We start from the raw sequence: 27,970 nt of genomic DNA, 5'->3' as shown, positions 1-27,970 counted from the left end.
TCTCTACCTCATGTCATTCACCCTACATTCCCTTCATGAGTGAATATCTCCATGACGACCCCATCCTCTGTCTCTCCATCTCCGGTCTCTTTCGCCCTCTCTCTCTCTCTCTCTCTCTGTTTCTACTGTGCGTCATGAAGATGAAAAGTGCCTAATCCCCTTGTGGAACTCAGTCTAACAGACACACATGCAGAATCCTTGCTTTTTGGAAGACGTCACACACAAGCGCGTCACTCTCTCTGAGTGAGCACGGCTTTACAGCGGGAAGTGGCGGATGGAGAAGGTAGAAGAGAGAGAGGGAGGGTGGCGATAAACGCTTATTGTTCTTGAGGAGCCTGAACTGGAGGTGTGGCATCTGCCGGGCGTTGTCGTGGAGACAGAGTGCTGGCTGTTCCCTCTTCCCCTTAGCTGATCACTCAGACGCTGATCACAGGGACACTGATCCTTATGGCATCTAGAACAGCAGCCACAGGTAACCAGCCGCACGCGTTGAGCACGCAAGCCGTACCTATGCCGTGAGGTGTCCGTGTGTTTGCGATAGAGTTAAGACTATTTAAACTGTCAGTGCATTGAGGTAAAGGTAAAAGAAAAGGATTAAAAGTGTGTGTTTGTGTGATACACTCTGCGTGTGGCAGGTAGGCACGGATCAGAGGTGTGTGTATGTGTGTGCATTGTGACTCATAAAGGGAAAGTGGTGATGTATTCTTCCAGGGGCTTCAGCGAGCGCTGCTGCAAATTTCCACAGCCCGTTCCTGCTGCGCTTTGGTAGAGAGGTGGGAAAAAGAAAGAGACACACGGGAGCGGGGAAGACATCACTGCGATATTTCATCAGCACGGTGCATGGAAGTGTGTCACTAGTTCACTTTGTCTGTGACGGTCAGGTGTCGTTAATTTGCACGGTCTTAGCGGAGCTCTTTCGGCAGACGGCAGCCACGGCGATTCTCCCTCCCGTGGGTTTCAATGCTTCCGATCTCACGCGCTGATAAGGACTCCGGACAGTGATGGATGCTGTTCCTAGGTAAAGAGCAAAAAAAGTGTGGATTTCAGGTGGTGAAGAAGGACAGGTTTGAGGCTGTCAGACACAATAAAGAAGACCTGCTTTCGAGAGAGACACGCAGAGCTTTGACAGACTGAATAAGTAAGTAACTTGTCAGGGTGTGATTCACCCATTTGCATTTTCATCTTATTAAAGTGTGTCGTCACATGTGGCGAGAGCGAGATTGTTTGCTTTAAATTCCCGTTGGGACCAAATCTAAACTCAGCAGATCTCCAGGATATGCAGTTGCATTTTCACATCCATTAGGGGCTGAAGGAAGAAGGGAAAAAAAGAGATTGAGCAAATGGACCCGGCAAGTGGATACAAGGCTATTTAGATGTATATCGAGGTGAGTTTTTGTTGTCTTGTAGGAGAGGTATCAGATAATCGGATTTGCGCCTTTTTAAATGAACACTTGTCCATGTAACTTTTTGAACATCCACAAATGAGATAAGTGTGTATGACTGAATGTCTTGGATGTATTTTGAGAAAAAGTTTGTAACACGGCTTTAACCTAAAGACTCGAGACTTCTTCATATATTTTATATCAGGAAGGCGAGTGTAATTAACCCTAAAATCATTCTAAAGCGTTGCTGTCTACACCCTGACACCTTCTGATGTATAATCCTTTGTGTACGACCTGATTACATCACGGCCTCGTGTGTATTACCACCTCCTGGAGAAACTGCATTTTTATACATTTAGAAATGTGTTTCCACCTTATACATTTTAGCTCCTAATTAGGCTCGAAGGGAATGTTCTGTAATGTTATTTTACATGGTAATTACCATGTAATTATTATGTAACAAGCATAGCACAAATTTCACAGCGTTTAATAGGTTTAATCTCTGCTTTACTCTCATTGTAAGCTGCACCAACAGGTCTGCATTGACAATAAGTGCTTTTTTTGCTGACACCTTGCACCAATTGAACCATAAAATTAAGCGTTTGTCTTCTTTTTTTTTTAGCAAAGCAAAAAGGTTTACCAAGATTAGTTCTGCCATATTTCAAACCTCCAGACTCCTTTCACAGAATTTCACAAGTGCTGCATGAACTGAATGGTATTTTAAATGTTTGCTCAGTGAATTTAATCAACTTGTTATAAATCCAAATGCAAACACTGAAGACATAACATTTTACTACAGTTTAAAATGCTCCTAGAGGCATGCAGAAATGCATCGGCGTTAACATAAATACATTTGTCTTGTATACTGTTTGTACACCTTGTCTTAAGTGATATAAAATCAATATATGATGTTATCTGAACCACATTGATTATATAAGTTGATTTGACAAAAGATAAAAAGTCAGTAATAACAAATCAAGAAATTAATATTTTTTTGTTACATTTCTAGATGGTGGGCACCTCTCTCTGTAGTGAATGGCAGATCAGCCTCAGATAATAGCACAGATGCAATATGATATTGAAGTAATTGAGAACTAGTGGCAAATGATGTGAGATACTTCCACAGGGGATTTGTAAATCGCAAGTCTGTTTCTCCAGAGCCAAGCCTAATAAGTCTGACAGTTTAGCTGGCTTCATTAAGGAACTTTGAGGGATGCCAACAGGGTTACAAATTAGACACACTATAGTGTTAACAATCTGCAGTGTATACTAAGGGCATATGCAGGAGATGTCTAGAACAAGAAGAAGGGATCAGAGCAGTAGGATTTTACCTGGAGCGTTTTTTTTTATCTGTTTATTTATTTATTTTCCAAGTTACAAAGTCTATGTTCTCTCTCACTCCATCAATTCAGTACAAACAAAATGCAATTGCATTTCAGCAAGAATTCCTCACTTACAGTGCTAATAGACAATTGGCAAACTGTAAAAAAGGGTCATTTTAACTGTAAAATATACTTAAACTGTTGATACAGTAAGTTTACATATACTACAGGGAATTGTAAAAGCTCTAACCAGAGATTTTGTTATTTTACAGTAAAAACCTGTTAATTAAAAAGTTACATATTGTAAAAAATAACTTCAACATATAATTTGCAGTAAAAAAAACCTGTAAAACGACATAATCACCTACATAACACTTCACATTTGGTAACACTGGGGGTTCTCTCACCTGGAAAAGGGGAAAACCTGGAAGTTGGATCAGAACAATCACAACATTCTTGAAGCAGGAAAGGATTATATATTAAGCTATAATATTTATTTGAGTTTCGTCTGTCAAATATTACAGTAAAGGACCCAATGACAGAAATGTTAGCACCCGAGATCTGATCCCCGCAAGCATTTTTTGCCATGACAATAGTTTTATGAAATCTTCCAGTAAGCTCACTTACTGTATACTTGCTAAGCCAACTAATATTTACAGTTAAAAAGATTATTTATACCATCAGGAGTATGACATGTAGAAAAAAACGTTCCTGCTCTGAATCCTGTCTGACTAAGTGGTTTTGCTTTTTAATTAGGCTTCCTTTCAAAGTGCCGATTGCTCTCCTTCAACTCCACTGGCCCCGATGGCCTCCAGGAGCTTCCTGAGCGTCCTCTAGAGAGGCCGCACACTAGCAGACTTATATATATATATAATATATTTTTTTTTTTTACAAATTTTTTCCCCCCTGTTGATGTTATGAGTCATATTTGAATAACTAGTTTGTGAATAGCTCCTTTCTTCAATATTTCTAAAGGAAAGGATTTGTTTTGTTCTGGAGTGGCCAGTTCCATCGTATTTGTGTCTGAATGAACTGTAACAAGAGTCTCTGTGGTTCAACCTTACATCTGCATGCAGTTCACACCCACGGTGCCACCAACCCCTGGGGTAGTTCTCGCTGTTTTTGTTAACATATTTGTTTCTCTGACTGCTGTTTCTTAACACAATGCTGCACGGGAGAATGAGGTCATATTTGCTCCTCCAGCTCACTTGTTAGCTTGTTTGGGGAGAAACAGTTCTCAAAGAGCTGAAGCCTGATAACTATCTCAGTAATCTGCATTATGTGCATGAATTAGCATTTATCAGGCAACAAACTAAATATGCATGTGGATGGATGTGTGGCTGTGTCAGTCATGTCTGTATGAGAGATTTTACAAGCTTTTGGCAGTTCTGTCTAGTTGCAGTGAAACTTATGCAGCCACTGCCAAAGTAACTTTACTTAAGCGTTTCCCTTCACTTATTTTAAATTAAAATGCTTGACCAGTGCCTACTGTTAAGTACGCTTTTATTATTTAGAAAAACAACTAGGGCGTTGCAATTATATTTTTTGTTGTAGTATCATTATCTATCCGAGTGCCAGAATTTCATGCCAGAGCTGGTTTGGACTCATAATGGTAATGCACTCTATGGAATGAGAAACAGACTGTTCTTAAGAGTACTGCTTTTCAGAGCGGCTGATTCAATTCCCTGGAAATGCCAAGTGAGGATAGTCTCACCACCAAGAGGAAAGTGACCTGATGAGGGTGAACACCAAAATCCTCATGAAGAAAATATTTTGTGGTTGCCATGACCAAAAGATGTTATCAACCCGTGCCCTAATGATTTTTAACATGCCTCTTTAGTTCCAGAATTAGATTTCAATGGGAATTGCATATATTAGAACATGGCATTAGAACCGAAGGAAGTAGAATGATAAAGAACTGAAATACAAAGAAAATATACCCCAAATAAGCATAATAATAATAATAATAATAATAATAATAATAATAAAAAGCATTGTTTGAAATTTAAAAAAAAGTCCCCTATAAAAATCTATACTTAATTTATATGTACTTATTCATATTACCAATTTGTTTTGGACCACGTTTGGAAAATAAATTAAATAAAGTATTTTTTTCCCCTGTACTTCTAGTTCAAATTACAATTCATCTTCCTTTGGGGTATGGTCAATTCAAATTCACAATTTTGCACAACTTTCTAAATTACCTCATAGTTTTATCACCTGTTTTCATATCTTAGAATTTTTTTTTTTTTTTTACATTTTTTTCTATTGTATCTTCAGCTATTTTCTTTTCCCTTCCCTTAGTGCCAGTTGACTTCTGGGAGCCCTAAGCTAAATTTGGGGGCCCTGTCAGTGCATTCATAAAACCCCTTAATTAATAAACCCCTTAAACCCCTTCTTTCAGAGCAGTTTCACTGCAAACCAACAACAGTGAGTTGAAATGTTCATTAATACAATAAAAACAATAGGACAAATACAACAGAAGTTATTATAATTACAAGTTCGCCTATACTAGCCTTCTAGACATTAAATAAAGTGATCAAATATGTCAAATATAAAAATCGTCACTCTATAAATTTAATATACAAATGCTGCTAATGTTATTCAGTGAAGAGCAGTGAACGCTTATCTCATTTTCTTTTGTTGTTTGATTAACGTTAAATGACAGAGTGAGCCATGGATTTATTAGGCGGCTGTCACTTTAAGACCGAATGCACAGACCAAATGTGATTACTTTCCCTGCTGTTTATCTTCACTGAAGACTTAACTAAATGTGTTTAAATTATAAAGTCCCCAAGATGGACATTTGTCCATTTAAGAGCACACCCGAAGCCCCAGGGCCGGCCCAAGGCATAAGCGAACTAAGCGGCTGCTTAGGGCCCCCTTGGCCACCAGGGGGCCCCCAAGAGCACTTGAAATGATTTCCTGCTGCCGCTGTATGTTCCTTTATGTTTGAAATCGCCTTCATGGCCTTAAAACAATTACTAAATAAACTGCAAAATGTTCCGTTTTTTAATATATGCACGGATTGATTCTGACAGCGCTGTTTGAGCTCAAATAGAAGTACTAATGTCTTTCTGTGTGAATTTCCGCCAAAATAAAAGCTTTGCATAATGTTTGAAAGAAATCCACCATTTCTTGTTTTAAAATAAGTCTCTTATGCTCACCAAAGGCTGCATTTATATGATAAAAACTACAGTGAAAACAGTTATATTGTGAAATATTATTGCAATTTAAAATAGCTGTTTTCTATGATATATATATGAATGATATTCGTATGTGATATGAATATCAAGTAAATTATAATGTATTCCTGTGATCAAAGCTGAATTTTCAGCATCATTACACCAGTCTTCACTGTCACGTGATCCTTCACAGATTATTCTCATGATGATTTGGTGCTCAAGAAACATTTATTTTTTATTATCATGTTGAAAACAGTTGTGTAAACAGCTTTTTTAGGATTCTTTGAAAGCTTTCTATCTTCGATAAATCCTGTTCTTTTTAACTTTCTATTCATCATAGAGTCCTGGGGTAACGAATTGTGAGCATATTTAGCATGAGACTTCTTTAAAAAAAAAAAAAGTTTAAATCGTACATATCCCAGTCTGAACTGTACTGTAAGACTTTGAATATTAAAGTGCAAATGAACATCTGAGCACTCTTGTGGGTTTGCAACAATTAAAAGATGTAAGCAACACAGCTACAACTAATACAATTGATAATGGGTGTGCGATTATTATCAAGAATGGACAATATTCAATCGGTACCGAGGGGCCCCCAAAAAAAATTCTGCTTAGGGCCCCATGAAGGCTTGGGCCGGCTCTGCGAAGCCCAAAGAAGCCTGTACTTATCTGTGTTTCTCTCCATGTCAGATTGCGCGGACAGAAAGCCGTCTGTTGAACAGCGTCTCTTTCGCAGCTCTTTCCTTAGCTTTTACACGTGACATTAAATGATTAGACTGATTTGGGTGTTACGTATGGGTGACAGCCCACCGCTTTAAAAGAAATAAATGAAAAGCGGCATCATGTTTTCAAAATCGTTAGAAGCCAAAATAAAAAAATGAAACTAAAACAGGCCTAAATTATTTTTGAGAGCAAGGGTGGTTTGGGGGGTTCCACTTTGCATGTAGAGTGGACTGTCACTGATAATATTTGTTCCCTTTGAGGGTGTTTTGAGTTTCTCTCTTCAAGATTTACATTGTACTTATTTATAATCTCACAGAGTCTTAGGGATGAGCTCTTTTTGACTATAGGGCAGTAAGCAAACGCCTAGAACGCCCTGCTATCACGACAGTGACTTTTGGATAGGCCAGCATCACACATTTTCTGCATGCAATGTAAATTCCAGCTCTCTGTTGTTTGAAAATAATTAATAAAGCTTCATTATTAAGTGATTATATCACCTTTATTTGTAAGGAGAATAATTACAAAAAGAAAATAAACGCTAAAGGAAATAACTCAGCAGCAGCTAAGTAAACTTTCAAACAAGGTTAGCAGTGAAGTCCTGTGTGTGTGGGAGGGTGTATGTTAATGGTGGTAAGGGTTAGTGTCTTGGTGGTGGATTTTGCCTGCAGGGTTAATTAGCATTGCAGAAGCAATGTCTGGAGGCAGTCGGCTCATCAAATCTCGCCTTTCTCCGTCTCTCGCATCCCTTTCTTTTGTGTGTGTGTGTTATTGTGCACATGCAGAATATTGTGTATGCAGAGAATGAACGAGAGAATGAACAAGAAAGCATAAATGATGCTCCTACTACACAGTATGCCAATGATGAGCACACATAGACAAATGCCAAAGGGAGGAGGAAACCTGTTGGCCAAATAAACGTGACTGCACACACATTAATGTTATTACCCAGGCGCGCAGGTGGAAAGATGAATCAGTATGCCTGATTTCTTTGTCTCGTTGTTTTTCTCTCATGCATTGCAACATGTTCCTCTTTCTAAACTACCTCTTCTTTCCTCTTCTTACCAGCTCCTGTTCTTTTATCTTTTTTTCTATTGTAACTATTTTCTCTTCCCTTACATAATATCTATGTTCCCTCAGAAGGCATTTTGAGTTTCTCTCTTCAAGATTTACACCGTATTTGTATTTTCTTTAGTTTAGTGTAGATTAAATAATACTTTAGAACAGACAAATTGCCGTGCCTAACATTCCTGTTGGTGGGGAACACGCCTTCATGATGTTTATGCAGATGTGACAGATTTGGACTTGACGTTCCACAGGAGTTTAATGCTGTAGTCCATCCAAAGATATGAATTCTTGTTTGATGTTAATTGCAAGACTACATATTTGTACTTTTAAGAATTTGTTGCCCAAGGTTTTACAAAATTAAAAGCAGGCTGAACAGTAGCTATATAATGTTAATACAGGATATACTAATACAGTATAATACTTTAACCATTTAAATAGTTTAATTAATTTCATATAATTATTACAATTATATAATATTATTTTAAATTATTAATATATAGTGTATGTGTATTATATAGGCTACACTTCTGGCCAAAAATGGCAAAAAAATATAGTGATTTTTTTAAAATGGTCTTAACTGTCAGGAAATTAACAAAAATTGCACAAATGCTGCAGACAAGACTTGGCATGGAATAACCTTTCTCAACTTGCAGACAGCTCTTTACAGGAAGAAGAGTCAGTGTTGTTCCAATCAATGTTAATGGATTCAATCAGTTCATGAGTAGAAAGTTGAAAAATGCCTTAGTTTAAGTTTAATGTGAGACAAAATATTCACTAGGATTCACTAGGACAAAACGTGAGCCTGATGGACATGTGAGAACCACTTCTTGGTTGTCATAGCAATTTGGGCAGGATCATTGTTTTGTTGAAAATTTTAGGACTCCTAAATGTTTGTTCTAAGAGTATTTTACAAAGCATTTTAGCACTAAAACCAGCTCCTAGATCTGTGAAAAGGTAGGGATAGTCACCTTTTCTCCTAAGTCACTAAGACCAAATCACAAACAATCCTAATGGCTGTTGCTGGCAATCCACCTCAGCAATCCGACTAAAGACACTGTACACCATTGAGGTAATAGGTGATAGAGTCTTGGGTGCTCTCACGAAAATGCGTATAAATAGTACGACTGTGCAATCTAGTGGAATATATACGCCAAAATGAGTTTTGGCATGCATATGGTACGTGTTTTTTCACGTGCATACACACTTTATGGCGTTTGTAGATGTATAAAAAAAAAAAAAAAATTGTTGTGTATTGTGCTAATTAATTGAGATTTCTTACAGCTCTTACAGGTTGTTGGCCTTGTCTGTTTCGTTGCTTCTATTACTCTCCCCTTTTTTGTAAGTCGCTTTGGTTAAAAGCGTCTGCTAAATGATTAAATGTAAATGTATGGCGTATTATACGTACGATCCACCGACTCCACCCAAGAACGTGCCATATGCACGCCATAAAGTGCGTATCATATGCACGCAAAAAACTGAGTAGCATATGCATGCCAAAACTCATTTTGAATTGGAGGAATTGAATGATGGAGAATAAAACATTGCAGCCAATTTGAAAATAATCTCCCATCGTCTGCGCTAATAGCCGTGTGGGCAGCTCTTGTGACTTGAATTTGAGTTCCGGTGTTGTGCCGAATTCTGACCCCCTGCTAGATTACTACCCCTATTGGTAGGTTTAGGAGTAGGTGTGGGGGAGGGGATAGGATTAGAGGTGGGGTTAAAATTTGGCAGGGGGTTTGAAATTTGGCACAGTACTGGCTCGTGGACTTTTTCTGATCCCATCCTCCATTTCTCTCATCCACTTCTCTTCCGGTCTACTCACTGTCCTATCATAATAAGAAGGCAAAAATAAATACATAATAAGAAAATGTTCTATTATCTATGGCAGTTGTTTCACAAGTTCACACTTACATATAAACTAATAGAGTAAATGAGTAAATAAGCCTATTTGGCGTGCTGTCCGTGGCGAGGCTTCGAGCTTGGAATTTAGCCCAAACCCAGAATACTCCCCCGTATCTCTGGCTGGGAATAGGAACCAGCCGAAAAAAGTCGAGGTAACTATAGGTGAGTCGGCTATGCCTCAATCCTCTCAAGCTAATTTGAATGTACTCCTCCTGAACTTTGTTTATAAGACATCATTTGTCACTTGAGTTCTGCAGTCTCTCGAGATGCAGACATGTAAGAGGCTGACAATTAGCCGAACCTATACTTGTTTAATTAGTGACTTTCGGAACACATTTTAAAATCTTTGAATATGGTAACATTTTTATTTTAAAAACCTTTATTTGAATATGCCAACGATACCTTGTTCTACAATATTTCTATAATTAAATCACTGACAGAGACCCCTAATCAACCAATCACTGTGGGCATTGTTAGTACGCGTGTTGGCATCGTCCATATCAACGAGATCAATCACCGTCCGTACTGTTAGTTTAAGACTTCCCTCTATTCCTTAGTCAAAATTGGTCTCATCAGCTTTGTGAATAGGTTTTTACTGCTATTTAGGAGAACTCAGTAAGGTGATTACGGCCGCTGATTGTTTCTCTTTAGTTTAGATAAGTCATTCTGCAATATTCTCCTTTAGGCTACCCCAAATTATTAAATGACTTTTCACAGTGAAGTAGCTAACCAATACCAGCAGGTAAAAAGTCTCCCACACAATGCTTTCTTCATGCATCACTGTGGTAGAGATTAATGTATTATTGTATTTCACAGCCGATTTTCGAAGACACCGCTCTGGAGCATTACCATGCAACTCGTATTTCATTATGATTCATCACTTCACACAACTCTGCTCAACAACTCTGAATCAAACTTCCCATATTCTGTCAAAAACGTAATTCTGTCTATGATGTTTTTCTGTGACAGCAATGGCTTTTTAAGTAGTGCATTTCCTTAAATGGTACTAATTTCCTGACCGATAATTTATAGTTACGACAATTACAGGTTTAAATATATATAATTCTGCTAATTGCCGAAGTGGCCAGGGTCATTTATCTCAAAATGGTAAATACTGAGTAGGGTACAATGAGGCACAGCTTAAAAAAAAGTATGACTGCATAAAAAATACTGCTGTAGCAACAGATATGTCTGAAAATAAACCATAAAAGTGGTTTATTTTGTTTAATTAACTTACTTTTTGAGTGTATTACTATTTGTTAGCCTATATGTTGAATTATGCTTCAGAGCGTGACATCATAACCTGGCCGTTGCAGTGTCCGAAGAAATTTCGCATGCTCAAAGTCTAGTATGACCATGGCTTTAGCGTCTTAAAGTCCTGTCATTTGAAGAACAAATGCTGACATGCTTGACAAATGCACCCAGCTGAGCCCAGACACCCTACTGGTTGTGTACTGAATGTCCATTAAACATAAACACATTGCATCAGCCCTGCCAGTGAAACAGCCCCAGACATACACAAGCACACGCACATCCATAAACATACTCATTTATACCAATAAAGATAGCTGACAGCATGCAAACATGCAGGAAATACGCACACACTCACACTTCATTCGTGTAGGGGGAATGGTCATCTTAATAGCACAGAAACTCAAATGAGTAAATACGCACTCCGGCAAATTCGTTTGGGTATTATTAAAGTATTCAGTGGATTCTCACCTGAGCTCTAGGGATATGAAACATTCAGAGATAAGGACTTGATTGACAGCTCGGTTGCCATGGGTGCGGAGCTACATGGGGTTTCAGTCTTGTGCAATGTGAGAGACGTGTGAAGAAGCGAATGTGTAATAACGCAGAGATCAATAGCTGGAGTCAATAGAGCTCCACTGGGCTGGATCAGAGCATCGTAGAGATACTACAGAACGCCGCCTGAAAGCGACACGCAGGGAACACACACAGCCCGTGGCACCTACATTTAGACACCTCTGTATGAAATGATCACCAAATGTAGTTCAAGCGCATGCTGTAGTGATGAATTAAACATGAGATCGAAAGACCCTGAAGGATCAAGGTCAGCATGCACACGCTCTCTAATGCACTTTCCTGCGTATACACGCTGATATATGTACATATGCATGATTCCAATACTTTACAAAACCTACTCCCCAACAAACTTTCCCTTTTTCTCTTCAGTCTCAAATAGCTCAGACACACAGTCTATACGCACATGCACTCGGTGGGTGATGGGACACTGCGCTCTCAGTGGCTGTGGTGGTTTCACTCAATGAAAAATGGATGAGACTAAAATTAGACAAACTAAAATTAGACCAAGTTAATCTGCAGAATGTCCTCAAAGTAAGAGAAACCACAGGCTTCACAATCTCTGTCTGTGAAAGTGAGACACCGATGAAGAGCGATGAGGAGACACGGACGGATTGTTTTTCACAGCTCACCTGCAATGTTTGAGGGAAACACTCGGATCTTACTTTGATACGCTAGAAGAGGGCATGGAAGATTTTTGATACTCACATGCAAAAATCAAGGAGTGTTAGTGTGATGTCTGCTTGTTGTCTGTATGGAGGGTAAGCAGCTGTTAAATTGGATGTTTTGTATATACAGTCTTGTTCAAAATAATAGCAGTACAATGTGACTAACCAGAATAATCAAGGTTTTTAGTATATTTTTTATTGCTACGTGGCAAACAAGTTACCAGTAGGTTCAGTAGATTCTCAGAAAACAAACAAGACCCAGCATTCATGATATGCACGCTCTTAAGGCTGTGCAATTGGGCAATTAGTTGAATTAGTTGAAAGGGGTGTGTTCAAAAAAATAGCAGTGTGGCATTCAATCACTGAGGTCATCAATTTTGTGAAAAAACAGGTGTGAATCAGGTGGCCCCTATTTAAGGATGAAGCCAACACTTGTTGAACATGCATTTGAAAGCTGAGGAAAATGGGTCGTTCAAGACATTGTTCAGAAGAACAGCGTACTTTGATTAAAAAGTTGATTAGAGAGGGGAAAACCTATAAAGAGGTGCAAAAAATGATAGGCTGTTCAGCTAAAATGATCTCCAATGCCTTAAAATGGAGAGCAAAACCAGAGAGACGTGGAAGAAAACGGAAGACAACCATCAAAATGGATAGAAGAATAACCAGAATGGCAAAGGCTCAGCCAATGATCACCTCCAGGATGATCAAAGACAGTCTGGAGTTACCTGTAAGTACTGTGACAGTTAGAAGACGTCTGTGTGAAGCTAATCTATTTTCAAGAATCCCCCGCAAAGTCCCTCTGTTAAAAAAAAGGCATGTGCAGAAGAGGTTACAATTTGCCAAAGAACACATCAACTGGCCTAAAGAGAAATGGAGGAACATTTTGTGGACTGATGAGAGTAAAATTGTTCTTTTTGGGTCCAAGGGCCACAGGCAGTTTGTGAGACGACCCCCAAACTCTGAATTCAAGCCACAGTACACAGTGAAGACAGTGAAGCATGGAGGTGCAAGCATCATGATATGGGCATGTTTCTCCTACTATGGTGTTGGGCCTATTTATCGCATACCAGGGATCATGGATCAGTTTGCATATGTTAAAATACTTGAAGAGGTCATGTTGCCCTATGCTGAAGAGGACATGCCCTTGAAACGGTTGTTTCAACAAGACAATGACCCAAAACACACTAGTAAACGGGCAAAGTCTTGGTTCCAAACCAACAAAATGAATGTTATGGAGTGGCCAGCCCAATCTCCAGACCTTAATCCAATTGAGAACTTGTGGGGTGATATCAAAAATGCTGTTTCTGAAGCAAAACCAAGAAATGTGAATGAATTGTGGAATGTTGTTAAAGAATCATGGAGTGGAATAACAGCTGAGAGGTGCCACAAGTTGGTTGACTCCATGCCACACAGATGTCAAGCAGTTTTAAAAAACTGTGGTCATACAACTAAATATTAGTTTAGTGATTCACAGGATTGCTAAATCCCAGAAAAAAAAAATGTTTGTACAAAATAGTTTTGAGTTTGTACAGTCAAAGGTAGACACTGCTATTTTTTTGAACACACCCCTTTCAACTAATTGCCCAATTGCACAGCCTTAAGAGCGTGCATATCTTGAATGCTGGGTCTTGTTTGTTTTCTGACAATCTACTGAACCTACTGGTAACTTGTTTGCCACGTAGCAATAAAAAATATACTAAAAACCTTGATTATTCTGGTTAGTCACATTGTACTGCTATTATTTTGAACAAGACTGTACGTATACAGTGGGGAAAATTAGTATTTGAACATCCTGCTATTTTGCAAGTTCTCCCACTTAGAAATCATGGAGGGGTCTGAAATTATTATCGTAGGTGCATGTCCACTGGGAGAGAATTAATCTAAATAAAAAAAAATCCAGAAATCCAGTATGATTTTTTAAAACTATTTATTTGTATTATACAGCTGCAAATAAGTATTTGAACACCTGAGAAAATCAATGTTAATATTTTTGATACAGTAGCCTTTGTTTGCAATTACAGAGGACAAACGTTTCGTGAGGTTCTTCACCAGGTTTGCACACACTGCAGGAGGTATTTTGGCCCACTCCTCCAGACAGATCATCTCTAGACCAGTGAGGTTTTTGGCCTGTCACTGAGAAGCAGAGTTTGAGCTCCCTCCAAGATTCTCTATTGGGTTTAGGTCTGGAGACTGGCTAGGCCACGACAGAACCTTGATATGCTTCTTACAGAGCCACTCCTTGGTTATCCTGGCTGTGTGCTTTGGGTCATTGTCATGTTGGAAGACCCAGCCTTGAACCCATCTTAAATGCTCTAACTGAGGGAAGGAGATTGTTCCCCAAAATCTTGCAATACATGGCCCCGGTCATCCTCCCCTTAATATGGTGCAGTCTCCCTGTCTCATGTGCAGAAAAACACCCCTAAAGCATGATGCTACCACCCCCATGCTTCACAGTAGGGTTGGTGTTCTTGGGATGGTATTCATCCGTCTTCTTCCTCCAAACACGTTTAGTGGAATTATGACCAAAAAGTTTTATTTTGGTCTCATCTGACCACATGACTTTCTCCCATGACTCCTCTGGATCATCCAAATGGTCCTTGGCAAACTTAAGACGGGCCTGGACATGTGCTGGTTTAAGCAGGGGAACCTTCCGTGCCATGCATGATTTCAAAACGTGACGTCTTAGTGTATTACTAACAATAACCTTGGAAACGGTGGTCCCAGCTCTTTTCAGGTCATTGACCAGCTCATCCTGTGTAGTTCTAGGCTTATTTCTCACCTGGATCATTAAGACCCCACAAGGTGATATCTTGCATGGAGCCCCAGTCCGAGGGAGATTGACGTTTAGCTTCTTCCATTTTCTAATTATTGCTCCAACAGTGGACCTTTTTTTCACCAAGCTGCTTGGCAATTTCCCCGTAGCCCTTTCCAGCCTTATGGAGGTGTACAATTTTGTCTCTAGTGTCTTTGGACAGCTCTTTGGTCTTGGCCATGTTAGTAGTTGGATTCTTACTGATTGTATGGGGTGGACAGGTGTCTTTATGCAACTAACAACCTCAAACAGGTGCATCTAATTTAGGATAATAAAGGGAGTGGAGGTGGACGTTTTAAAGACAGACTAACAGGTCTTTGAGAGTCGGAATTCTAGCTGATAGACAGGTGTTCAAATACTCATTTACTCACTAATAAATAGTTAAAAAATCATATATTGTGATTTCTGGATTTTTTTTAGATTATGTCACACACACCAACGATGACAATTTCAGACCCCTCCATGATTTCCAAGTGGGAAAACTTGCAAAATAGCAGGGTGTTCAAATACTTATTTTCCTCACTGTATATATACAGTCTTGTTTAAAATAATAGCAGTACAATGTGACTAACCAGAATAATCAAGGTTTTTAGTATATTTTTTATTGCTACGTGGCAAACAAGTTACCAGTAGGTTCAGTAGATTGTCAGAAAACAAACAAGACCCAGCATTCATGATATGCACGCTCTTAAGGCTGTGCAATTGGGCAATTAGTTGAATTAGTTGAAAGGGGTGTGTTCAAAAAAATAGCAGAGTCTACCTTTGACTGTACAAACTCAAAACTATTTTGTACAAACATTTTTTTTTCTTCTGGGATTTAGCAATCCTGTGAATCACTAAACTAATATTTAGTTGTATGACCACAGTTTTTTAAAACTGCTTGACATCTGTGTGGCATGGAGTCAACCAACTTGTGGCACCTCTCAGCTGTTATTCCACTCCATGATTCTTTAACAACATTCCACAATTCATTCACATTTCTTGGTTTTGCTTCAGAAACAGCATTTTTGATATCACCCCACAAGTTCTCAATTGGATTAAGGTCTGGAGATTGGGCTGGCCACTCCATAACATTAATTTTGTTGGTTTGGAACCAAGACTTTGCCCGTTTACTAGTGTGTTTTGGGTCATTGTCTTGTTGAAACAACCGTTTCAAGGGCATGTCCTCTTCAGCATAGGGCAACATGACCTCTTCAAGTATTTTAACATATGCAAACTGATCCATGATCCCTGGTATGCGATAAATAGGCCCAACACCATAGTAGGAGAAACATGCCCATATCATGATGCTTGCACCTCCATGCTTCACTGTCTTCACTGTGTACTGTGGCTTGAATTCAGAGTTTGGGGGTTGTCTCACAAACTGCCTGTGGCCCTTGGACCCAAAAAGAACAATTTTACTCTCATCAGTCCACAAAATGTTCCTCCATTTCTCTTTAGGCCAGTTGATGTGTTCTTTGGCAAATTGTAACCTCTTCTGCACATGCCTTTTTTTTAACAGAGGGACTTTGCGGGGGATTCTTGAAAATAGATTAGCTTCACACAGACGTCTTCTAACTGTCACAGTACTTACAGGTAACTCCAGACTGTCTTTGATCATCCTGGAGGTGATCATTGGCTGAGCCTTTGCCATTCTGGTTATTCTTCTATCCATTTTGATGGTTGTCTTCCGTTTTCTTCCACGTCTCTCTGGTTTTGCTCTCCATTTTAAGGCATTGGAGATCATTTTAGCTGAACAGCCTATCATTTTTTGCACCTCTTTATAGTTTTTCCCCTCTCTAATCAACTTTTTAATCAAAGTACGCTGTTCTTCTGAACAATGTCTTGAACGACCCATTTTCCTCAGCTTTCAAATGCATGTTCAACAAGTGTTGGCTTCATCCTTAAATAGGGGCCACCTGATTCACACCTGTTTCTTCACAAAATTGATGACCTCAGTGATTGAATGCCACACTGCTATTTTTTTGAACACACCCCTTTCAACTAATTCAACTAATTGCCCAATTGCACAGCCTTAAGAGCGTGCATATCATGAATGCTGGGTCTTGTTTGTTTTCTGAGAATCTACTGAACCTACTGGTAACTTGTTTGCCACGTAGCAATAAAAAATATACTAAAAACCTTGATTATTCTGGTTAGTCACATTGTACTGCTATTATTTTGAACAAGACTGTATATATATATATATATATATATATATATATATATATATATATATATATATTTACTTTATATATCTTTAAATATTTAAAGCTGTTAAATATTAACTTTTGACACTGTATATTTTAACATAATGGCTGTCAATACAATAAAATATAATGTTTTATGGCCAGTTTTCAGAAAGCTAAATGAATGAGTAATTTTATTTATTTTCATTGACCATTACAATAGTCAATTTGGCCCCACTTTATAGGTGGCCTTAACTACTATGTACTTACATAAAAAAATAAGTGTACTTATTGTGTTTATATTGTATTGCAAAACACTTTTGCTGATATTGAGGTGGGAAATGAGTATTGTTAGGGACAAGTGTGGTGGTATGGGTAAGTTTAGGGGTAGGGTTAGGTGTAAGGGAATTAGTAACAGTGTAATTATAAATGTAACTACAGAAATTAATTACAGATGTGATTACATGCAGGTATTTTTTTAAATGTAAGTACAATGTAAAAACATGTATGTACACAATAAGTGTATTGTATCAAATTATTAATTTAAATGTAAGTACATAGTAATGGCCACCTATAAAGTAGGTATGTTATTTTTTATTGATATAGGTTATTATATTATTAATGTATACCTATTGTTTTTATACACTCCTATCCTTGCTACAAGACTGCTTTCTGTTGTATTGAACGGTTTAAAATGGTGCTGTTCCTTCTGGCTTTGGGCTTTTAAAATCACAAGCAGATTTCAGGGTTCCCCCAACTTTAAAATCCCAACTTAAGCCCTATGTGCAAGTGAAGATCATTCAGCATATTTCTGAGTGGTAAAGCTCAGCTGCCGTGTGTCTGTGTGTGGTAGAGAGAGCGACAGATTGTGGCTGTGAGATAAAGATTTTGTAAAAGACTGAGAAGAGTACATTTGTTCATTCTAAAAGCTGCTCCCTGCTGTGTAACAACTTATCTTCTCATATAATGGCTTATCTCCATTCCCAAAAAGAGGACTTTGTAATAACTTACCGATAAACTTTGCCTTAGAAATGGGTTTCTAATCCAGTCACCTTTAGCCAGAATTACATCAACGCTCATGCTCTCCCCTGCTGCTGATACTGTCATTAGATCGGCTGGGATGAATTGAATTATTAACTCATTAAAACTTAATAAACTTCTCCTGTCAGCGAGCTGCTCCCCATAACGAACCACAGGCTTAGCGCTGCCCCCTGATGTTCCACCCAGACGCCTCCTCTATCTTCATTCTGACACTCATGCTGGCAGGCGAACATTTGACGTGTTGCGTCGCGACAAACCTGATGGAGTTGTGAATGAAACTGAGCGCCGTCAAGGTTGAGAAATGCTTGTCTTGTACAAGCAAGGGCATTTGCAGTCACACGCCTTTAAAGGCAGCGTGAATGTGGCAGCAGATTTTGTGGCTTGCATTGATATTGATTTGAAAGGAAAGCCTAGCCTTGCTCTAACTAATCATATGAGTGTTCGAATGAGATGACCTGTGCTTGTTTGAGTCAATTGGGCCAGAACGAGATGAAATAGACTGTATTTATCCTGTATTTAGTATTATTTTTAAAATGTGATTTGCGTTAGGTTTATACTAAGTATACAAAAATGCTGGAAAAACATTATATTTGACTTAATGAAGCCACATGTCTAAATTACACATCAGAGAGAAATAGACACCAGGTTTATTCAGTGCATGCAGGTCATTCTGTAGCTATATGGGTTATGAGATTGTCTGCCCCATTTTCAGTCCAAAATTATGACCATTTCTCTTTAGGGCCATTTTAGAGCAATAAAGGGAAACAGATTCCTTTACGATTTTAAACTATAAATAATTAATTGAGAGTATGTGCACATAACCTTCCCCCAAACAATGCTCTTATAGTTATATTTTCAAAGCAATTATACTCTCGTGTCTTTTTCATAATGACAAACGCATCATCTTGTAGTATGGAACAGTGTCTGAGCGAACATTTAAAAGACTGAAAAACAGCCTAGGCGGGAAGCATATATAACCAGATCTTCTGGAATGGTCAGAGGATGTTGTAAGACCTACAGGGATTCTCCAAAATGTTGGCTTCGGTTGGAAAACATCAATTTTTAATTACAATACTAATTGGTTGTTTATATGCAGGTTTAAATGATGCATTCTCATGCAAGATAGAGAACTAATAAAATGTAGAAGTTCCCCTGCTGGTGATCCTATTGTGAGAGGCTTTAACTGCCTGTTTGGTTTTTCATATCGTTTGAAATAAAGGGTGTATTTCAACCCATTTGTTAATCAATAGATTAGCAGAAAAAGTGCCCAGGTTAAATTGTAATTATATAAAAATATACAATTAATATCTCCTTTTGTCTGCCTTTATTTGATTTTATATTGTATAGCTATAGTATTGTCTTTAGTCATACTTTCCTATCTACACATTTTTTTATCCGAATATAACAGACCTGTGGAATGCATGCCTTTTGCTTTCCTCAATTATTGATTTCGATTGGCAAAGCAGGACTTGTGCCAAGGGAGCATGGGGTTTCCATGGTTATGGCATGTTTGGAGATGTCTTTCTGAAAGCAGGTTTTGTGTGTGTATGTGTGTGTGTGTGTGTGTGCGTGTGTGAGAGAGAGAGAGAGAGAGCGTGTACGAGAGACAGAGAAAGAGACGATCGATGCACCACAGGGTTCCTATCAGCTAGTATCAGGAGGTCTTGCACAGAGGAGGTGTTGGGAAATTTGGATGGAACAAAGAACTTGACGTGCACGTATGTGCATTATAGGGGTCATTCCACAAAACGCAGGCTTATTTGTGTCCCTTATACTGTATATACTTCATGTACAAACATTACAATACATAGCTGATGCCAACTTAGCTAATATTTTTTTAAACACATGAAAATCTAGCTTCTCGTAGTTTGTTTTAATTCTCCTTGCTATATTAGTAAATGTGCAGAGAATTTTGCTTTCATTTTATCTCAGATTTTTTTTAAAATATTTACAGTGTATATATATATATATATAATTTCTGCATGATAAAGTTGATTGTTCTTACACAATTTTTTTGTATCAACTTTATCATGCAGAAATAATAATAATATATAAAACATTTGAGAACCACTGCCCTATTGGTTATGGTTCGCCCCTGTTACTAAGCAATAAACTATTCCATAACATATAAACTATTCCCAACATATCCCAATAAAAATTTAATTTAGCTTGAGATACCAAAATGTAATTTGCTTTATAGAACGTTAAACTATTTACCTTTTTCTTTAGAATAACCCAGTTCATAGAATGACCCCCAGAGAATATATATGTGGATGTTTAAATTACCTGGAGTGACTAATCATGCAGCCATATCTCTTATTCATATATATTTTTTTTCTGTCTTTGTTTCTCTCTGTAGGTGGCCATGCTGTTCTCTCCGTTCTCTTGTGCTCTGGGGCTCTCCCTCCTGCCACTCCTCCTGTTTCAGTGCCCCGCCCACGCCTGCCCTGCCCGCTGCGAGTGCTCTGTGCCCACGCGTTCTGTGTCATGCCATCGCAGGCGGTTAGCACAGGTGCCTGAGGGCATCCCTATAGAAACAAGGGCACTGGACCTCAGTAAAAACCGGCTGCGCATTGTGACGCCGCAGAACTTCTCCTCGCTGTTATTGCTAGAGGAGCTGGATCTCAGCAACAACCTGTTGTCATCTGTGGAACCCGGCAGCTTTCGTGCCCAGCCTCGGCTACGCTTGCTCAGGCTGCGCAGCAATCAGCTGACCCTGCTGCCGCGTGGGGCGCTGTCTGGCCTCAGCGAGCTCACTTTGCTGGATGTCAGTCAAAACCGTCTTGTTATTCTGCTGGACTATGGCTTTGAGGAGCAGCGGAGGCTGAGGGTACTAGAGTTGAGTGATAATGAGCTAGTATTTATTGCCCCACGGGCATTCAGTGGCCTGGCATCTCTGCGCTCTCTAACCCTGCAGCGCTGTAACCTGAGCACAGTGCCCACACATGCTCTTGCACATCTGCATGGCTTGACCAGCCTGCGGTTGCGGGACTTGGGAATCGCGGAGCTTCAGTCACACGCCTTCAAGGGTTTGCCGAGACTAAAACACCTGGAAGTGGACCGCTGGCCTTTGTTAGAGGGCTTTCCGACCTCCACTTTGCAGGGGCTGAACCTCAGCACACTGTCCATTACCCACACCAACTTGACGTCCGTGCCAGTTGTGACCCATCTGTTGTATCTAACACATCTCAACCTGTCTTACAGCCGTATACGGGTCCTGCCAGCAGGGTGGTTGCGGGGAATGGACCGACTGGAAGTTGTACGTGTGCGACAGTCTAACTTACTCAGTGTGGAACCTCAAGCCTTTCAAGGAGCCTCCTCGCTGCGTATTCTTGACCTTTGTTACAACCGTCTCTCCACGCTCGAGAGGAGCGTTTTTCCTGCTGCCGAGGCACTGCAGAGTCTTCTAATTGGTCAGAACCCATTAGTGTGCGACTGTCGTCTACGCTGGCTCCTGGAGAGGACTCCACCTTTGCTGTACGGGGATGTTCAACCTGAATGCAGCGCTCCTGCCCCCTTGGCTGGGAAGCCTCTTAGGGACCTAGTAGAACCTCAAATCTCTCGCTATGTTATCTGCACCAAACCCAGGGTCATCTCCATGGCAACTTACCCGGCACAGGCGGAAGAAGGGCAGAGAGCTTGGCTATATTGCAGTGCGGATGGGGCTCCACCGCCCTCTGTATCATGGCTGACACCGCATAGGCGGCACATTACCACAAAGAGTACGGGAAGAGTGGTGGTCCACACCAATGGCTCACTAGAGTTTCGCATGGCAGAGCCTCAGGATAGCGGCATGTATGTGTGCGTGGCATCAAACCCAGCAGGCAATGCTACTCTGTCTGTAATGCTCGCTGTTAAAATCTCGGGAATCAGGGACAGAGCCCTTTATGCCAACCGCAGCTTTCTTTTTGACCCCGACTACAACAGCTCCTTGATTAATGGCACAGAGGAGTACACCATCAGGGTGGTGCTGGATTTCACCACCATCCTGGTCTCCACGGCAATGGGTTGCCTCAGCTTCCTGGGCGTCGTTTTGTTCTGTTTCTTGTTGTTGTTTGCATGGAGCCGCGGCAAAGGGAAGCACAGAGGAAGCGTGGACATTCAGTATGTCCCACGAAAGAGGAAAGGTGCAAACTCAGAACTTACAGAAACAAGCGGGCCCAGACGAGTCAACATGAAGATGATCTGAACTTTTTACATAGCCGAGGATTTCACGGGTTGCATGGTTATGTGTGTGTCTGTTGGACTTTGTGAGTCTTTGGGTATATGTGCTGCAAAAGATACAAAGGTTGTATTAAATCATGAGAGTTAACACGTGGTATCTCAATGAAAAGAATGAGAACTAAAGAAAAACACCAAACCATATAATGCGCGTCTTCTGCGATGCTTTATCTGTGGAAAGCATTATTTGGACAGTGCAGACGTTATTAAGTTCAAGTTGTTGTATATATTTCATATTTGTGGGAAAGAATGGTATATTTCTATATATATATATATGAATATATCTATTTACAGATACATTAAAATTACCTTTCAAAACGCTGCAAAAACTCAAGTTGTCTTCCCCAATAAGCAAAGTATCTACTGGAAAAAGCCTCGGCAGTGCTGTGTTGTGAAGTGTTTGGTTTTGCTCAGAATTCCTGTTCTCCTGGGACATCCTCTTCTTAGCAGAACCTCCGGGGGAACCGGAGAGTTTTCTGCCATTTTGTTGTAAAGATGTTAAAATGCAAGAAGTCGCTTGACACGATGGGTTCCAGGGGCTGTGTTTGTGACTCAGTGGAAGTCTGTGGAACTGTGTGAAAATGTTCTTTTCTTTTCTTATGTTCTGTCAAATGCTGCTCAAATGTTTTTACATTCTAAATATCTTGTTATATTTTCCAAAGAAAATAAATATAAATCGTACAGCTTGATAAGTGTTACTGGTACTCAGATCTTATTCTGTCTCAAGTGTTCCCTGTGGCACAAAACCTGCCAAATGGATGAACCTAAACCTTGTTAGAAGACTTATTTTTTTGGGATGTTTCTTGTATTTATTCATTTTTCTTTTTTTTGCACATCTATTTGCACATCGATTACACATCACGCAGGTTATTTTTGTTGCAAAATTTTCCAATAATCTCAATTATGGGATAGATTAACACAGTGGTTGCTTAGCAACAGGCGTATAAAATGCTGTTGGTCAATTTGAGCTGTGAACTTGAAATTTCACATTAATATTCAGCTTCTCATGAAGCATACATTTAGTCTCTGTAATGTTTGTGTTTTCTAAGTATACTAAATATCTTCTGATAAACCGCTTAATTTACATGAAATCTGGTATGAATGCTCTTTAGAGTGTGAACAATACAAGTAAACATATAAATTGTAAAAATCCAGTTATATTTTAGTAGATGTGTTGGCAGTGACATTTTTAAAGCATGAAATGGAATATTTGTCCCTGTTTGCTGCATTTGATGTCACGGCTCAGGATAGTCAATAGTGAAGGGTTTGGTGATGTGCGTATGTACTTGTGGGTGTGATCAACAAATCAGTGTTGATGTGATGTCATTTTCCTACTTCTCCAGAGTAAAAAAAACAACAAAAAAACAACAAAAATGAATCCGGAACTAAGTTCCCATAAGCAAGGATGGCAGGCTTCTAGGGGGTCACATGCCAAGCAAGCAACTGCAAATGAATGGTAATGCTAACTAATAGCTTTCTCCTGGTATTATTGACCTTTTTGATTCAGATGTACAAGCCGCCAAGCCTGCTGAAGCTCTATTGATTTTTACTTAATACAGTTAATCTTAATTGGTCAGGCAGGAGAATTTAGAATTTTCGCACATCCTGATTTTGCTGAGATAGACGTGTTCCTGAGTCAACACATTTTGTTCTAACCATCCCTAAAATCAGAGGGAAATTATAGATGAATAAAACTGATTAAGAAGCCTAAACTCGACATGAAATGTAAACTTGTGCCTCAAATCTGATTGGTTGATTGAAAGATGTTGATCCAGGAACATGTTGCACTTTCTGCTTCTCTGATTGAGTTCATCAACATCATAGTGAAACAAAATAAGGGTCAAACTGACACTCATCTGTCTGTAATGATCTGTAGTGCATTCAGTTTTTTTTTCTTTTGTTATACTGAATTCTAAGGACTCATTTCCTCTTTTCTTGCTTAAGGTTTTTATGTGTGTTTTATTACTAAAGGCCTAGGCTGTATTTGTTCAATTTTATCTCCAGTGTCATGTTCTATAATGTCTTTAGTTGTGTCATCTAATCTTTAAAAGCCTCATTCCAAAAGTCTATGTCTAAGCATTTAATTACCTCTTACTGTTCAAGTTGGACCTTGTATATTGCAAATTGAAGCTATATTTAAACTATATTCCTTCCTGACTCTATCTTAACTCAATTTTAAAAAGGAAAGACGGATGGCTAAAAATTGTATTTGATATAAGCACTGCATTGAATTAAATTCAGCCTATCCAAACAGATTATTATTTTTAAAGCCTTTCCTCCACTTAAACTGCTTTAGATGGATCGTGTTAAACAAAAGTGCAAGGACAGAGTTTGCAATGTGCCTCAGGTTACTACTTTTAGTATTTGTTGCCAAAAAGAGTCCAGCTGTATTAAAGAAACTGCACGAACCATTAACCTCGATGTGCTAGACTACCAGTACCTTAAAGTACCCTGGAGGTATACTGGTCCTTGCGAGGTGAGCTTGTTTTGTTACACAATCAAAAGCATCTAAATATACCTGAAGTAATCATGTCCACGTCTATGACTTTATTCTAATGTCTATGAAAGTTATTTTTATACGAGTGTGTCAGTGTGTGCATCATCACCATATGACTAGTTTTCTGTGAAGAGAGCTTGACCTTGCAATGTTCTGTCAGGACACGTTTGAGGTGAAAATATGAGCTGGGGCCCCTTTTCAATGTGAATGAGTCTTCCTCAGAGACACATTAAAGGATCAGGAACTGATGCATAAAGTCTTGCTTTAAGATGGACCTGGGGGACTGCCTGCAACCTAAAGAAAATGCAACAATGAGAGAAAAACATATTAGAAGGACTAAGGAGATTTATTTATGAAGTCAAATATTACTATCAACACTCACTATTCTTGAATTAATTTTGCCCCAAAAATCCTGCACTGTAAAAAATAATTTTTTTTTGTTGGTTTAACTTAAAAAAGTAAGTAACCTGGTTGCCTTAAAATTTTGAGTTTATTGAAATTAAAAATTTGAGTTGATACAATGAAGGAAATTTGTTTAATAAATAGAAACTCAAAATATTATTGTATCTGAACCACATAAAAAATTTGATAAATCATGAAAATAGCACTATTTGGCATGTTTCACTGTGTCATCAGAAATAAAACACACACAATTACCCAATATGCTTACAAAATCTTTTAATAATATTTTAATAAAGGTTGTTGAATCTCAAAAAAATGTTCATTGTATTAACTCAAAATTTTAATTTCAATGAACAAAAATTTTAAGGCAACCAGGTAACTTTTTTTCTAAATAATTTTTTACAGTGTGCCAATAACGTAGTAGTCCAGTGGTGTTCAAACTGTGTGTTGCAGAGTAGAAATAAAAGGGTTACTCCATGAGAATGATGGTTTGTTCATACACTCTAAAAAATGCTGGGTTAAAAACAACCCAAGTTGGGTTGAAAATGCACCAACCCAACAATTGGGTTGTTTTAACCCAATGGTTGAGTTGTTTTAACCCAGTGGATGGGTTAAATGTTGCTTAAGACAACCCAATTGTTGGGTAAGAACAACTCAACCATTGGGTTAAAACAACCCAATTGTTGGGTTAGTGCATTTTCAACCCAAATTGGGTTGTTTTTAACCTAGCATTTTTTAGAGTGTACAATGACAGAAAATGAATAATACATAATACTCAAATTCAAATATGAATTGGGCATAATTTATTATATTTTCACAAAGCACCACAAGCTTTTCACACAAGTGTGTCTTGTCCGCTTGTTAAGTCGTAAGTATTGAATACTGTTTGTGTGTGCAAGTCTCTACTCTTTCAGCTGAGAATACGATACTATCTCAACAACTGTTTATATGCAGCACTATATATATTTAGCACATGTTTAAGATAAGCTTTTAAAAACTCACTGTGTTCACTACAGTCTACTGGATTACGGTGTCCCGGACACCTATATTTAAATGATAAATCTGAAAGATAAATCACTGTCTGGCCAAAATAGGATTTTGCATGGTGATAAAGGTTAAGATGAATAATTTATTATTAAGTAGAACTACTTTTGAGATCTAAAAGAGGGTTTGGACCTGGAAATTGTGACATGCGTGTGTCACAATTTAAGCTGTTGTCACACTAGACTTTGGGCATGCAAAATTTTTACAGACACTGCAATCATCAAACTCTGCAACTCTTAATTCAATATTAATGCATCCAAAATGTAAAAACGTGCAATCTACTCCAGTTTACTGGAACACTTCAATTGTTTTGATATAAAGTTTGTTTCCTTTTCATTGCAAATAAGAGGTTACGGCATGATGTATCAATCTTCTACTGGTCACAATTTAGCAAAGCAGAGTTCACCAAACTTGAGCTTTGGGAGGCAGCGAAATTCGCATGAGCTTGCATTTCCTGTCACCTGCATTTGCATGCAAATGAATGAAAGTCAAACAGTGGAATGAAAAGTGATCACCCCTTAACTAGCAGATAAAAATACAGTGCCACACAGTCCAATTCTAAAACATTGACTCTTATCAGCCATTTATTTTAATGAATCAGTCTGATGAATTGATGATCACTGAATGATCTCAACAAATCCATCAGAGCAGCTATTAAATGTACAATTGACTCACCTAATCAACTGAAAGTTTCAATGAATCAATTCACTAAAGCCATTAGGCTGTTTTTGAGCAAAAACGAGCAAAAATATATTCTCTCTTTATCTGTATAACTCATATGCAAGTCTTTGTGGATCCCCATTTTTATAGTTTACCATTAGCTTTACATTTTCAGCTGACCAAATTCAATAGTATGACATGGAAAAGCAAAAATGACAACAAAATGAAAAAACAAAAACAAATGGGGTTTCCCTTCGTATTTCATTCTAAAACATTTAGGTGGTTCTTGAGATTAATTGTAACTCTCTAGGAGGGTCTTAGCTTGAAAAAGTATGCCGTGTGAACAGTCCCAGACCAGCAGTTATTTCAACAGGATTTTCTTTTACACGCTTTGTTCCTAGACAAAGCTCCAGGGAGGCTGCACACTGATGTTCGTGTACTGTAAATCACTTCAGATAAAAAGCATCTGCTAAATGACAAGTAATCAATATTTCCACAAGGTCCTGATTTGAGGGGGAAAAAGCTCCGCCCAAAACACTTTAAAATCTTTCCCCTTGTGGATTAGCGTCAGTGGAAAATGGATGTTGGCTAATGATTACCAAGATGGGGTTCATCTCTCCCACATATTTCACTCTGACTGATGGTGAAGGAGGATGAGTTTAGACTAAACGTTTGCCAGTGCTGCCTATCCGCCTGCCAAATAAGCAAAATAAGAAACAAAGGGGAACAAGATGTCACCAGCAGAATCCTAGTCATAAATCTTTGAGCTTTGCTCATATTTCAAAGTGGCTTCAGCTGCACCATCACACAACACAAATCCCTACCCTATGTGTTTACTTGCCAGGACCTGCTCGATTTGAGCTTTGGCATACTGATACGATATGATGCATATGAGATTTTTCATACCCATGGCATTAGCAGGACTGTTCTAGAAAAAATAACCCATTACCCGTCTGTGCGGGCTGGGGCGAGCAGGAGCCAAGCATCTCCACTCTTCCACACCACAGAATGATGGGATGAGGAACGGGATGGAGGGAAATCACTCTGGCAGATG

The 27,970-nt window shown here is 38.9% G+C and overlaps 1 protein-coding gene across 3 annotated transcripts; it reads left to right on the top strand.

Annotated features, from left to right (window-relative positions):
• The first annotated feature begins 138 nt into the window (after nt 1-138).
• On the top strand, nt 139-23,001 carry lingo2b (leucine rich repeat and Ig domain containing 2b). 3 transcript variants are annotated; one of them, XM_067421953.1, is made up of 2 exons: nt 139-472; nt 20,452-23,001. In XM_067421953.1, exon 2 carries the CDS (start codon nt 20,458-20,460, stop codon nt 22,279-22,281), a length of 1,824 nt encoding a protein of 607 aa, XP_067278054.1. In that variant the 5' UTR covers nt 139-472; nt 20,452-20,457; the 3' UTR covers nt 22,282-23,001. The 3 variants fall into 3 exon arrangements, with proteins under 3 accessions (XP_067278054.1, XP_067278055.1, XP_067278056.1); XM_067421954.1 differs by lacking the exon at nt 139-472 and adding an exon at nt 501-1,138; XM_067421955.1 differs by lacking the exon at nt 139-472 and adding an exon at nt 11,982-12,164.
• Nucleotides 23,002-27,970: the final 4,969 nt, after the last annotated feature.

This window comes from Pseudorasbora parva, chromosome 17 (assembly GCF_024679245.1).
Source record: "Pseudorasbora parva isolate DD20220531a chromosome 17, ASM2467924v1, whole genome shotgun sequence".
NCBI lineage: Eukaryota > Metazoa > Chordata > Actinopteri > Cypriniformes > Gobionidae > Pseudorasbora > Pseudorasbora parva.
Note: the sequence above shows the minus strand (reverse complement) of the source record. Positions and strands in the feature narration are given on the sequence as shown.